Genomic DNA, 14,812 nt, shown 5'->3' with positions numbered 1-14,812 from the left:
ACGGAAATCAAAAGCAGATGAGATGAAGTAAAGGACTGAATCAGCGACTTAGAAGACAACATAGCAGAAAACTCTCAATCTCAACCGCAAAATGAAGGACCTACAACCAAGATTACTCTGCAAGGCTATTATTTAGAATTGAAGGACAGATAAAGAGCTTCCCAGACAAGAAAAAGCAAAAGGAGTTCATTACCAAACCAGTATTACAAGAAATGTTAAAAGGACTTCTTTAAACATGGGGGAAAAAAAGAAAAAAAGATCAAAGTATGAATAATAAAATGGCAATAACTACATACCTATCAATAATTATTGAAATGCAAACGAATTAAAAGTTCCATTCAAAAGACATAGGGGGATTGAATAGATAAGTAACTACAAGACCCTTACATACACTGCCTACAAGAGATCTGCTTCAGATCGAAAAACACACGTACTGAAAGGTATGGAGAAAAGTATTTCATGTAAAATAAATGGAAACAACAACAACCAAAAAAGATGTGGTAGCAATATTTACCTCAGACAAAATAGACTTCTAACAAAGGCTATAAGAAAAATCAAAGGACCCTGCAATTTCAATTCTGGGTATTAATCTGAGGAAACCCAAAACACGAATTCGAAGATATATGCATCCCTATGTTCATTGCAGCATTACTTACAATAGCCAAGGTATGGAAGCCACCTAAGTTTCCAATGGATAAAAAACGGGTGATAATATATACAATGGAGCATTAATCAGCTATAAAAAAGAAATGCAGTCTTGTTATCTGCGACAACATGGATGGACCTAGAAGGTATTATGTTAAGTGAAGTAAGTCAGACAGAGAAAGACATACCATATTATTTCACTGATATGTGGAACCTAAAAAACAAAATAAATGAACAAGTAAGACAGAAGCAAACTGAGAGATACAGAGAACAAACCAATGGTTGTCAGCGTGGAGGGGGTTTGGGAGACTGGGTGAAAAAAAGTGAGAAGACTAAGAAGTACAAATTGACAGTTCAAAACAGCCACAGGGATGTAAAGTACAGCATAGGGAATGCAATCAATAATATTGTAATAACTAATAACTATGTGTGGTGTCAAAAGGGTACTAGATTTATTGGAGTGGTCACTTCCTAAGTTATATAAATGTCTAACCACTACGGTGTACTCCTGAAACTAATATAATATGGAATGTCAACTGTAATTGAAAAATAAAAAAATTAATCAAGTATATGGTGATGGAAGGAGATTTGACTTTGGGTGGTGAACATACAATACAACATATAAATGATATATTATAGAATTGTACACTTGAAACCTATATAGTTTTATTAACCAATGTCACCCCAATAAACTTTTTTAAAAAGAAAAAGAAAAAAAAGTATTAAAAAAAAAAAAATCCTACCTATAATTTTGACTTCTTATTGAAAAACAACCCGGAAAAACTGCTTTTAACTGGTGAGTGTAAGCCCACCTCTCTGAGGAAAATTCTGTTTAAAAAAACATGCATCTCACTAATATTTTTAGCCCACCAAAGGGCGTGTTTATGACTTCTATGATGAACCGCCATATCGCTGATTCCTTCATCTTGGACTGACCATAGCTATAGCACTGCTGTCAAGACACCCCTATCTTTCTTCTCCTTTTCTATTCTTTAGCAAAGGATATGAAGCTCACACTCTTAGCCTTATTCTGCCAAGTCAGCAGCCCCCCTGAGTTCACTCTTGTCTTCTCTCAGGACTCTCTTTATGTGGATGTCCACCCATTCTTAGAAGTTGTAAAATATAATCTTTAATCTTTCAGACTTGAATTCCTTTATATAGTCTCATAGTCCTGGACTTGACTGAGAATATAACAAACAGTCATGGAGTTATTTATGTCAAAGAAGTGGTTACACAGAAGAACGCAGGTGTGTAAGCAGAGTTGTCTAATAGAATTTTTTACAACAGAAACGGTCCGTATGTGCTGCCCAATAAGGTAGCCACTGGCCACCTTATTGAGCACTTGAAGTGTTTTTTGTCATTTAGTTTTAATCAGTTACATTAAAACAGCCACCAGTGCATAGTGGCTGTCCCATTAAACTCATTACCCCTGCATTAGTTGTCGCCTAAGCATTATTGCAGAGAAAGACAATGAAAGGAAAAGGAAAGACAGAACACAAGAATATAGATCATCTAGGAAAACCTTTACTACTCTTGCCCATTTCAGAAATTTTCACTATTAATATTACCATAAATCTGTACATCTTATTCATTTTCAAACATTTTTATAAGGATAGTTCAAAAAAAATATCTGTCACATCTTCTTAATTCTAAAACACATCATGGGTATAGAAATAAAGTGGAGCATGTTATTGATAAGAACTCTGTGTGGGTCCCAGAACAAATCACCCCAAAATGTGTCTCTGTGGTATACACATTATTGTAAACTAAAGGCATATTTAGCTTCAGGCTCAAGAGAAACTTCTGCCCCTCCCTTAACTATCTAAAGGAACTTGTATTAGGGGCCTTGCCCATAGAGCTTATCAGACATAACTCCGTTTGACCTATCCGTAGGGCAAGGCAAGTACCTATTTACTAAACATCTGCTCTTATCTCTTGCAGTGAGGACTTGAATCACCCAATGTTCATTACCTCATTCCTAGCACAGGATGTTGTATGTACCTCAATCCCTTTCAATCTCTGAACCTCTGCTGCAGTTGGGGTTCCCATACACATGTATGTATTAAATTTGTTTAGATTCTCATGCTAATCTGCCTCATGTCTATTTGATTATTAGACCAGGCAGAAGAACCTTGAAGGTAGAGGAACATTTCTCCTCCCCCACAACATCTATTATCCTCCTCCTCTTATTTTTAGAAAGGGAGAGGCCTTCTACTACATTCTCCAGAAAGAAATATTGGTTACTCCAATGGTTATTCCCTCAACCTCATTATTGGAATATCCCACAAGGACTCATTTATCAAATTGATGGAAGTGGGGAAGGATACGGAGCGTGTAGGACCCCAGCCTGCAGTTCTCGCCTCTCTACCTAAGACAACACGGTAAGTCCAGTCAGTGAGAAGAACTACGCGTCACAGGTGAACTCCACCTTCGAGTCTCACTTGAGCTCTTCAGTTTAGCTTCGTGAGTAGTACAGCTGATCTTGCTCCTTACCTCACTCCTGGATCTACTTTAGTAATGGATTCAAAACTCAAAGGCAAAGGGAGGGTGTACATTATCGCCTCAAAAACCAGAATTTTGTAGGTGTAATAGGACGGCAATTGAACTAAAGGAAATGGAATAAATGGCACAAGGTCTGTTTTTTGTGTGACTTAGGGATGAGTCATCAATGAAGATCTTTGGGAGGCCAAACAAAGGAGTGATACTGAAAAAGTATTGAAGGAAATGCAGGAGTTGAGAAAATGACCTTTTACTTAGCTTGACCACATTGACAACCTTTGAATAGAGGTAACTTCAGGAAATTCAGAGCAAACCAAACACCTCAGGCCTACAAATGAAAAAGGGGCTACATACTAAGCCTGACAAGCTATGGGGGGGGATTCGAATGGCAGGCCTTATAAACTTGGTGACCGAAATCTGTACATACACGTAAAAATTCCTAACTAAAGTGGGTCACGGAATGTAGTCTCATTATAGGCCTATGGCTTCCTTGACAAAAGTCAGTCAACCTTTAGCTTAAGTGAGCCTATCTATTATCTTTTTGCCTCTAGGATAACATACCTTTGAAATGTCCATGGAATGTTCTTTTCCGACCCCTCGAAGGCACAAAAGCTGGCGCCGGAGCCCAAGACCACAGAACCCCTCATTGTTATCTTGTTCCCCACATATTGTCTCTACTGGATGTGAATTATTAACTATCCTGTACCCACCAATGTAAGAGAAGTATGTGTCTCTCCATTTTGCTTTTAATCTACCACCACTGGACTTCACGTAACCCTCTTTAAGTCTCCCTCTTTGGTTCTAATGTATAAAATAAGCTGCAGAACTGCCATTCTTCAGAGCATTTTCTCATTCTGTTGAGATTTTGCTTCCGGGCACAACCAAAATTTTGGCTCAAAGAAACTCTTATAACGTTTTTCCTTTCTATAAGCTGCACGTTCTTTGGTCGACAAGCCAGTAATTTTAGTTTAAAGAGGTCATGGGTCATTAGTATGCTACCACTATGCTGCCAGTAGGAGCATTACATTAATTCACTCTAACAGAATAATCTCATCAAAATAAATCTCAGAAGTTCTAAGAAAGAGGAGGTCACGCTCTAAAATTACAAACTACACAAAAAAGCAATGTATGAGTAAAAGTGAAAAGAAACAACCAACAGCAGGATTAGCCCTGGGAAATATTCATTTAGAATTATAAACATAGACTATAAATTGAGAATATTTAATATATTTAAAGAAATACAAATTAAAAATAAGCAAGGAGCACAAAATTAGTAATAATGACAAGGAGTTTCAAACAGAGCCAAACAGATATTATAGAGATGAAAATCTAGACTATACTGTATATGTTAAGCAGTAGATTAGACATCAATGAAGAAACAATTAGGAAATTAGACCTAAAAAAAAAATATCCTGAATAGAGAGAGACAAATAGGTGGACACTATAAAAAGGTTGGGAAATAATGTTGTATGAATTAAGGTCTAACATACACAAAATTATAGAGAAAAAAATCAATATTCAAGGAGATAATGGCTGACATTTTCACTGAATTTATGAAGGAAACCAATCATATTCAGGAAGCCTCCCATAAATTACCAGGATAAATAAGAAAGAAATTTCACCTAGACACATAAAACTATAGAATAGAACACTAAAGACAAAACATTATAAAACCAGACAGAGAGAAAAGGCAGATTACCTGTAAAAAGATGAGTTTTAGATAAAGAGCCATCACTCTCAAAAAACAGCAACGATAGGCAGAAGAGAAAATATCTTCAATGCACTACTAACAAAAGATATCTAAAAACCCTCAATTTCTTATGCTACGAAAACTATCCTTCAAAAGCAAAGGCAAGTAAAGTCACTTTCAGGCAAATAAGAGAGAGTTTTACCATCAACAGACTCTCACCAAGGGAATTTACTGATGTGCCTGACGCAAGAGTATAGTATCAGAGAAAAAAAATGTTCAAGAAACAAAAAAGAATGAGTACATGTGTGCACCCATATTTGTAGCACAATAGTAATAATAGCTAACTTATAACACCAAAAAGAAAAAAACATACAATTAAAATATCACAAAAAACATACGAATCAAGAGAGGGTGGTTGGTGTTAAAGTATTCTTAGGTTGAAAAGAAAAGAGATACTGCGTATTCTTGTCCCTTTTAAGTACATGACTGTTAAATTTCCTTTTTCAGTGTGTGCCTGTTAAAATTTTTGTTATCTGATCAAAAAAAATGGTGCCTTCCAAATTGTAAATGAGGAAATATTGAAATGAGAAATTAAAAATCAACCCAAAAGAATTTAACAATGAGAAAGAGGAAAAAGAAGAATACAGGAAAGGAAGAAGGAGCAGAAGGAGGAAGAGAAGGGGGTAGGGAGAAGCGGGGAGAAGAACATGGAAAAATCTGAAAATTCAAAATGAATATCAGATCTAAATTCCAATACATTTTTTAAATCAATATAAAAAGACAAAACTACAAGGTAAAGACAAAGACAATCAAATAGGACTTTTTTTTAAAGCATTCATGCTATTTATTATTCCTAAAATATAACAAGAAATAAAGGTATGAAAAATCATTGTGATGAAATGTGAGTAGATGCCCACATCGACATACATAAATCGATGAAAAATAATAGAGAGGAAAACTCAGGTCTCAGAAGAATATAGATGATGCCATTTGCATACAGCTGAAAAGGATATGAAACCAAATAACATGTTAAATACGAATACATATAGGGTAAAACTATAATAAAAAAAAAAAAAAAGCAATTATAAGCCCAAAATTCAGGAGCGTTGTCACCAAAGGATAGTTTGAAAAGTGGATGTAGAATTAAAGAGAGATGCACGGAAGCTTCAAACTTATAGAAAATATTCTATATCTTAGTCTAATTGGTAGGCAAGTGGGTGCTTGATTTATTGTTATGACAAAGTCTCTTTTTACATGTTTAACATGCTATAAAAATAATTTCTTAAATAAATAATAGTTTTTAAATAAATAAATTTATTATTTAAATTTTTTAAATAAAAAATAAAAACTTTTAATTTTTTAAATAAAAACTTCAAAATTTTCAGTCTTGAGTTTTTAATTCAGATCATGTTCTTATCAATGAGTACACTGAACTCAGTGCTTGCCACAGCTTTTCTATTTCTCTCATCACACGTGTGGTACACGGCACAAATTGTACGTCAGCTCCAAAGTTAAGCTCCTCCACCAGCTTTGTGTTTTCAAGCCCAGAAAGGAGAGAAACTCCATTCCAAACATGACACTGATTAAACAGAATGACACACTGAGGCTGCTCACTTCCTTTGAAGTAAAGAAATATATGTTAACTGCAAATTTTTCTGAAGTGATTTTCTCAAAGTTCTAGTTATTTAGTCATACCTAATTCGAAAATCCCCTTAGAAATCTAAAAAAGGTAACTTTAGCGAGAAAATATTTCTTGTAAACTTCAAAATGTACATGTTAACTGTGAGTAAAGTAAAATAATGCCTAAAATCACAAAATACATAATAGACCTGATAAAATTGGATTTTCTACGACAAAAACCCTATCCTTGACAGCTGCATCAAATTCAGAAAATGAAGCTGCATTCCATAATGACTCTGCTATGTGCATAGAAGGGTATGGACCAAAATGTTTGACATCAATCATAATGATGCTAGTGTCTACCTTTCTGTGTTTCCACCTCAACATGGTTGATTACTTAAAGGTAATCATTGACTATGTCACGATCCACTAAAAGTTACATTTGATAATTTGAAGAACTCGCTCTTCTCGCGAATGTTCCAAAAATACAGCAACTGTGTCTTTTAGCTCAGAACTATCACCAGGAATATTGACTAATCAATAAAACTTCAAACAGAAGAACTTTGCGATCTTCAAATCAACTCTTCACAAAACAAGGCAAATAATCTCATATTTAATGCACTGGTTTTCACATAATTCACTATCTGGATAGCAAAAGGTTGACATGACTCCTAATTGGTAGGCAGAGTTTCAGAAGTTGATGAATGGCTCTAAAAGTATTGCATAAAGGGGTGAGGAGACTCCTACTTTTTTCTTGATTTTTAATTTAAATAAATCCTGATCACCAGCATTGGAGAACCACCATTAATCAGTTTACAAATTGTCTGTTTTTCCACTCTATGCACAGACATTAAAGAATTTTAACTCTGATTTTCTCAATAATACCACAGGTCTAACAATAATTTCAAAAGCTTACAAAAATTAGAATTCCTTTTCTCTCAGAATTTAGTCACACACTGCATAAAAATTAAAATATGAAAACTGACTTTATCGGCAGATACATCAAAACTGACAGCAAAGTCCAAAGATTTGACCACAGGCATAATTTCATGTTTTACATGTTCAGCTAAGTTACTCCTCTAATTAGAGCACTCAACACGGAAATATTCTCAAGTACCTTCTCCATTTTCTGTCTGCATAAGTGCATGATTTCAGAAAAAAAATTATCCAAAAGATTTTCAATAAAAAAAAAAATATCAATAGAAGATTGATTTTTACAATGAGAAGTTGTTTAGGGATGCCAAAAAACTCAATAGAAGATTTTCTATTCTTTTCAATTAAAAAGACTACTCTGTAAGGCATCCATATTATCGGATTCCTGATAATACATTCTAGAACTCGCCATTTTTGGTGAAATCATTCCATTCCATAAGTGTCTGATTTTTATTTTTTTTTTTAGCTTAGGTTTAAATGGAAGAGACATATTCCCTAGTGTTCCTAAGTGAAATCACAATAAATAATTGTATCCATTGCAACATGCATGAATTTATACATAGAACGCTTTCAGATTTTCTTTTGCTATCATATTCATCTACTCAAAAGATGAAGATGAAAAAGAAAAGGGAAAGGGAAAATCTACTTTTAATTATATTAAAAAGCCATGAATAGCTCAGTGCGCACCAGCTGCCAGATAAACTGAAAAATGCGTGTATCTTCCCCAATCAACCCCAAAATACCCTCTTCCCACATTTAAACTCCACAGGAAAAGAGCCTGCGTCAATTGCAATTTACTCAAGCCCCACACCTAAGACAGTACTTGGAAAATAGCAAGTGGTCAATAATACCTTTTGAATGAATACATTTAACAGGTGCAAATTAAGCTGGAAACCAGAGCTCTTCATATATGACTATATCTATCAAAGAAATTCCTAATTCAATTTAGTTTCTAACAATAGCCAAGGTAAGACTGAAGAAGGTGAAAATCAACAAACTTTCTACATGTTAAGCACCTTCTACATGTTAAGCACTATGGTAAAGAGAGGTGAATGAGACACATTTAGTCCCTGGTCTGATGCCCACCATTAGTTTACAGTCTAGGGAAACTACTAGAAGTGGCAAAATATGAAAAAATAAAGATAAAGTTGACATACACTAAAGATTCTTCGTTCATTCTCCATATTCCTTAGTTAAACCTCACTCACTTTCGTGACGTAGCAGGTAGGGTGTTTCTGTTTTAAATACTTGTACTATCAAGGATTTTTTTCATTCTACAGCCGACTGCAGGAATGTCCAAAAAAGTACTAATCAAAGAGAATTTCAAAGAGAGTCTTTTACATATTAACAACCAATCAGTTTGTCATTCTAGGCCCCAGAATATATGCTATATATACAGACACATACATGTACACACAGATACTCTTAATGCAGAAATTGATTTATTATACAATAAAAGGTCAAAACTGATCTACCTTAGACCCTTGAAGCTCTGAAATTCTAATTCCACAACTGCTCAGATATTTTATAACAACTTCTGCTTGAAATTTTCAAGAATATGCAGAGCTAAATTCTAAAAATTGATTTGAGACACCCCTATGGTAATGCTGCTGGATGCAGGACACCCAATTAAATTTGGGTCTCAGAAAAACAATTATTTTTGTGTAAGCATGTCTAAAATTCAGATTTTAGTGGGATTCCTGTATTTATATTTGCTAAATCTACAACATTAACCTAACATAACCATTTCCAATAAAGTAAAAAACAATAAATTAATGGCATTTCTTTCTTTCTCTATGTCAAACAGGAATCAGGCAGTATCTACGCAATGCCAAAATTCGGAATGAAACTCAACCACATTAAAATAGTAGTTTCTGATCATGATGGTTCTCATTTAAAAAATACTCTAAGTTTCTAAAAATTCTAAGGAAAAAGAGTGAGTTTTTTAAAGTCCATACGTTATGTATCACTCAGTAATAAATACAAAAGTACTATTGAAACTGTATTTCTTCATGCATAAATATTATGTATTCAGTTTTTACCATGAGAAGTTGTTGAGGTATATCAGCTACTTATTTACAGGTGCTATGAAGAAAGTATTTTGTAAAAACCACAGATCAATAACTATCTAATTTAGTAACATGCCCTGATAATGTTCAGATACATGAATTACCTCACAGGATTACTAGTCAAAGATACACGGAGGGACTCCAGGCACGTGACGAGTCTCTCATCTTCAGACCCCATTTTCAGTTCATGGATGAATTCCTGAGGGGAGATCTGCCGATTTCTCTTAAGACTTCCCTGTAAAATAAGTCACAAACATTTTAATTCATGATGTGTGAAGATGATCCATTAAAATAACAATGACATTAATCCCACCTTTCATATTAACAGCTGCAAGCAACTACTCACAGCAGTATTATTTTGAGGGGATGAATTCCTTATTTCTGCCCATAAATCTATACATTCACAATCCGTAGTATCCACGAAAGAGAGTGACATAATGTCAAAAGGTTTGCAAATTAAAATAACTGCTTTTCATATCTAACCTGTCATGGAAATCAATGAGGTACAATACATATCATAGAGTATATCTTAAACTATAGTAATACATTTTAGACACACACAAAATAAAAATTAAAACTCAAAACGTCAATGGCCCTATTAAAATTAACATTCCAAGCAACAGAAAAGGCTGTAAATCATTAATTCATTCAACCACCATTAAGTGCCTAGCTCTAGGCATGGCAGCCACAGAGATGATCAAAACCAAAGTCTGGAAGAAAAAATGCAAGCAAGGAAATAATATTGACAGCGCAGTTCAATTCCTGTAATATGGTACCAAGGGACCCAAAGGAGGAACGCAAGCTAAGTTGGCAGAACACATGTGGGAGGCCTAGTAATAGAGAATAGGTGAGAGAGAGGGAGGCAAAGAATTAGACAGGAATATCTTCCAGACTAAAACATGGCACACATGTATGCCCAAAAGGAAAAACACAAGTACACGCAGCTGAAGACAGAGGCCAGAGGGTGGAGTGGTAGAGCACTACTCCAATCAGCTTCTCGGGCTGCAGGATGAAATGCGGATTAGAACAGTTGGGGTTCTCTCATTAGTCAACAAACATTCAGTGCTTGCTAAGTGCCAGACACTGTTTTAGGTCTTGAAAATAGAGCAGCGAGTAAGAGACAAAAATCCGTACCAGCACGGGGCTTTATTCTCCAAAGGGAAGCATAAAGACAATAATTAAAGAAATAATTAAAATAGACTGCATTGTAGACAGTGACATATGCTATAGAGAGAAATAAAAGCAGGAGAGAGGAATAAGAAAAATAGGAGGTGGGATACACTTTCAAATAGGGTGGTCAAAGAAAGCCTCACAGAGAAGAAGAATCTGAGGGCCTCAAATTTGAGCGTCACAAGAAAGGTCTGAAGGAGGTGAGTGAACTGACCATGCATATGTCTGGAAAAAAGTTGTAATGGAGTAGACAGCAGGTCCTACGGGCCATCAAAAGAATTTTGACCTTTACTCTGAGGTCAGAAGCATCAGAAGGAGAAAAACCTGATGAGAAGGTACGTGGAGTGCAGATGAAAAATGAGAAAGTCAAACCAACAATAAATTTCAGAATTATATTTAAAATACAGATTACCCATCAAAGGTGAAGGAAAGGAACTACATGTCCAAAAGCAGATTAGTTGCGATAGCAGAAAATTAGATGCATTTCTTTTTTATTTCTTTTCCTTTTTATTAGTTTGCTATAGTGCTGTACAAGGAAACATTCCCAATAATGCAAAACAAATTAGCCCTTAGAAGACAGATGATTTTCATCAATAGTAAAGTGGTAATTCACTAAAGAAAAATTCAATGGCAAAATCTCAAGAGAATAAAATAAAGTTGAAAAGGAAAATAAGCACTAAAAATTAGCACTAAAGTTGAAAAGGAAAATAAGCACTAAAAATTAAAATCCAGTTTTCTATCAGTGACTACATTATATCTCAAGAGAATAAATTTAACTTATACAAACATAGCATTAATCGTCTTTTTTTATTTTAATTTACCAAAGTATTGCTTGTTCAACACAGAAAATTTAGAAAACAGAAAAACAGTAGGAAAAAATGACTCAAAATGACTGTTAATTTGATATTCCTGTTTTAAAGCATATTTCTCTCATACATAGATAAGTACAAAGTATTCTATACATATTCACACAAACACATTACTTACAAAAATATTATATGATAGTTCTGTAGGGTACTTTTATCATTGAGTAGTATTTCATGAACATATTCCAATATCAATACTTAAGTGTTAAAGAAAATGATTTTTTTTCCTGCCTGCAGACCACTGTTACATACCATAATTTATGTACTTTAGACCATCACTATTGGGCATGTAGGATACTGACAATTTCCTGGTATCACAAATTTTTCAAATATCTTGCACATGCTCTCAAATATTTTTACCCAAATATATACCAATGGAGGTTAAACTAGATGATATTTTGTAGTGCCTTCTGACTTTGTCATTGAAATAATTATGATTTTAGTAGAATCAAAATAAACCAACACTGAATACAAGTAGATGAATTGTTTCCTTCAACAATATTTAGGTAAACCCCATGTAGTAAGTACTTTTAAAATATAAGAATAAGCAACAGTAAGTACATTTGGATGAAAAAAGTGATATTAAAGGATAAAAAAATAAAGAAGCCACTTGCCTACCTCTTAGCCTTATCTCACAATCATTTTTAATTCTTTTAACTTTCTTCTGATAGCTACTTAATGTCTAAATTATACGCTTATTCTCATCTTTTGAAACTTGAAACTTTTCAATATTACCTTGGATTTCAGTTATAAAAGGATTTAATTATCTTAAATCATTACAACTTCTACTCTCCCACCCTCTGACTATAGTTATAAACGTAATTAAACCAAAAGTTGCCATTCCACAAAATGGGAGCTCACAGAATCCACATTCTAAGGGTTCCTTACGGCGAAGTTCCTACAGAGATGAGTTCAGGCATCCAAAAATCTTAATAATGCTTATATGGCTTTCATGACATAGAGTAAAACATTATACGTCCCCATTCATAGTCTTCCAGCTCCTATAATTTCCAATTTGTCCCCCTAAGAGTAGGAACGAGAGATGCATGTCAGCTCTTACCAGTCCTATTCAGTATTGTAGTGGAGGTCCTAGCGAGTGCATTGAGGCAATAACAACAATAGACATACATATCAGAAAGGAAGAGGTAACTGTCTTTATTTGCAAATGAGATGATTATCTACATGAATTTAGTAAGGTCACAGAATAAAAGCATAACCTATAAAAGTAATTTGTATTTCTAAATACTATCCATATTTGGAAACTAAAAATTTTAAATATACCATTTTAATAGCATCAAAAAAAATACAAAATATTTAGGAAATTGTTTTTAACAAAAGATGGGAAATATCTATACCCTGCAGACTACAAAACTTTGTAGAGAGAAATTACAGATGAGCTAAACAAATGAAGATATTATACCTTGTTCATGGATTAGAAGACTCAATATTATTAAGAAATCCATTAAAAAAGACATTTTGTGGAAAATAATCTATAGATTCACTATAATTGCTATCAATATCCCAGGAAGCTTTTTTTGAAGAAATTGAGAAGCAACTTCTGAAATTTATATGGAAATGCAGGAGATGGATCTAGAATAGGACAATTTTGAAAAAGAATACAGTTGGGAACTTGATCTGATTCCAAGATTTACTATAAAGCTACAGTAATCAAATTAGAATGATATAAGCATCAACAAAACAGGAGAATCCAGAGATACACTTGAACCTATGTGGTCAATGATTTTCAACAAAGGCACCGTTGTAAGTCAATCGCATAGAAAGAATCTCTTCAACAAATGGTGTTGGAGTAAGTGAAAATCCATGTGAGAGAAAATGAACCTGGATTCTAGACCTAAATGTAAAAGCTAAAACTATAAAATGTCTAGAAGAAAACATAAATCTTCAATATCTTGGGGGAAGGCAAAACATTTTTAGATAGGATACAAAAGGCACTAACTATAAAATTGGATTTCATCAAAATTTAAAACTTCCACTTCTCAAAAGACTCCTAAGAGAGTTTCATTAAAAAAAAAAGAAAGGTAAGCCACAATATCTGCAACACATCAAGAACTATGCAGAGTCTGAGATTCTACCCTATATCCCAGCTAAGTTAGCCTGTTACTATGTCAAGGATGCTGACAGACACTTATGATAGAGACCAAAAACATGGTTATGCATATATTGGTTCCCCAACCCACCATCTGTCACAGGGACGATGCGGGGTCCCTGATGGATGATGGACGCCTGCACATGCAGTGGACTGCGTTTTAGGGGAAGAGCACTGAGCTTTGGCGAGTCACCATTTTATAGTGACAATAACAAGCCTGCTTATTATCCAGAGACAGACATAACTTCACCTCTAAGGCTGCTCACTGCAAATGCAACCCTGAGAAATGGCCTGGGTAAAGGGCACTCAGGCCTTGGATTCTTGACAGAACCAGAAAAAATGTACAGTGATATATTCAGGACCCATGACAGGCTGTCTCTCCCCATGATAAATATATCTCATAGAGGATTTGTATTCGGAATATTTAACAAACTCCTATAACTCAATAGCAAAACCACAAAATCCCACTTTTTAAAAAAAAGAGATTAAAATAACTTCACAAAACAAGATAAATGAAAGGCCAATTATGACATGAAATGATGTTCACGATCATTTGTCAGTGAGGAAATGCAAAGGAAAAGCACAAACGAAACACCACGACACCCCGGCTAGAATGGTGAGAACATGAAGCGCGCGGAGGTTTCTGTGACTGGGGGGGTGTGACAGGCACTGCCACTTTGGAAAAGAGGTTGACAGTTTTGTTTTGTTTTTTTCTGTAAATACACACTGACCACAGGACTCAGCAATTGCACAACTAGGTGTTAAGAAGGAGTGAGCAAAAAACACATCTAGACAATGTTCTAAACAGTTTTGTTCATAACAGCCACAGACTGAGAACAACATGGAGACTCATCAATAAGTTGTGTGCGGCCATGTAGTGGAATACTATGCAACAATAAAAAATGCCACTACTGATAATGCAGCAAGATAGATTAATAAAAAAATAAAAAATAAAAACTATACTTGCTTCCATTTGTTCCCTTTGTATGAAAGACCAGGACTAGCCTGTCAATCTTTTTTCTGGGCTCGTCCTAGTTCAAGGCACAGAAGCAGAGCTGTCCATTTTTGGTGTCAGGTTGGAGGGTGCGGGTAGAGGTGGACCACATTTTAAATGGCAAAGCAAGTGGATTTCTCCAGTGAACACTTGGAACAACAGACTAAATTCACTGGCTAACCATACTTCTCTATTCCAGCCACATTACGTTTTTCCAGT

At 34.7% G+C, this 14,812-nt stretch overlaps 1 protein-coding gene across 2 annotated transcripts in view; it reads right to left on the bottom strand.

Moving 5' to 3' along the window:
• The window catches only part of DIAPH3 (diaphanous related formin 3), a 437,995-nt gene that overhangs the window by 330,511 nt on the left and 92,672 nt on the right, over window positions 1–14,812 (bottom strand). For both annotated transcript variants that reach the window (XM_088792987.1, XM_088792988.1), the window contains one exon: window positions 9,561–9,691. In XM_088792987.1, coding sequence (XP_088649113.1) covers window positions 9,561–9,691 — 131 coding nt within the window. The remainder of the gene's footprint in view (window positions 1–9,560; window positions 9,692–14,812) is intronic.

The sequence above is a fragment of the Rhinolophus sinicus genome, chromosome 16, assembly GCF_057876585.1.
Source record: "Rhinolophus sinicus isolate RSI-liver-muscle chromosome 16, RSI-T2T, whole genome shotgun sequence".
In the NCBI taxonomy this organism is placed as follows: domain Eukaryota; kingdom Metazoa; phylum Chordata; class Mammalia; order Chiroptera; family Rhinolophidae; genus Rhinolophus; species Rhinolophus sinicus.
The sequence above is the reverse complement of the archived record's forward strand: the minus strand, read 5'-3'. Positions and strand labels throughout refer to the sequence as shown.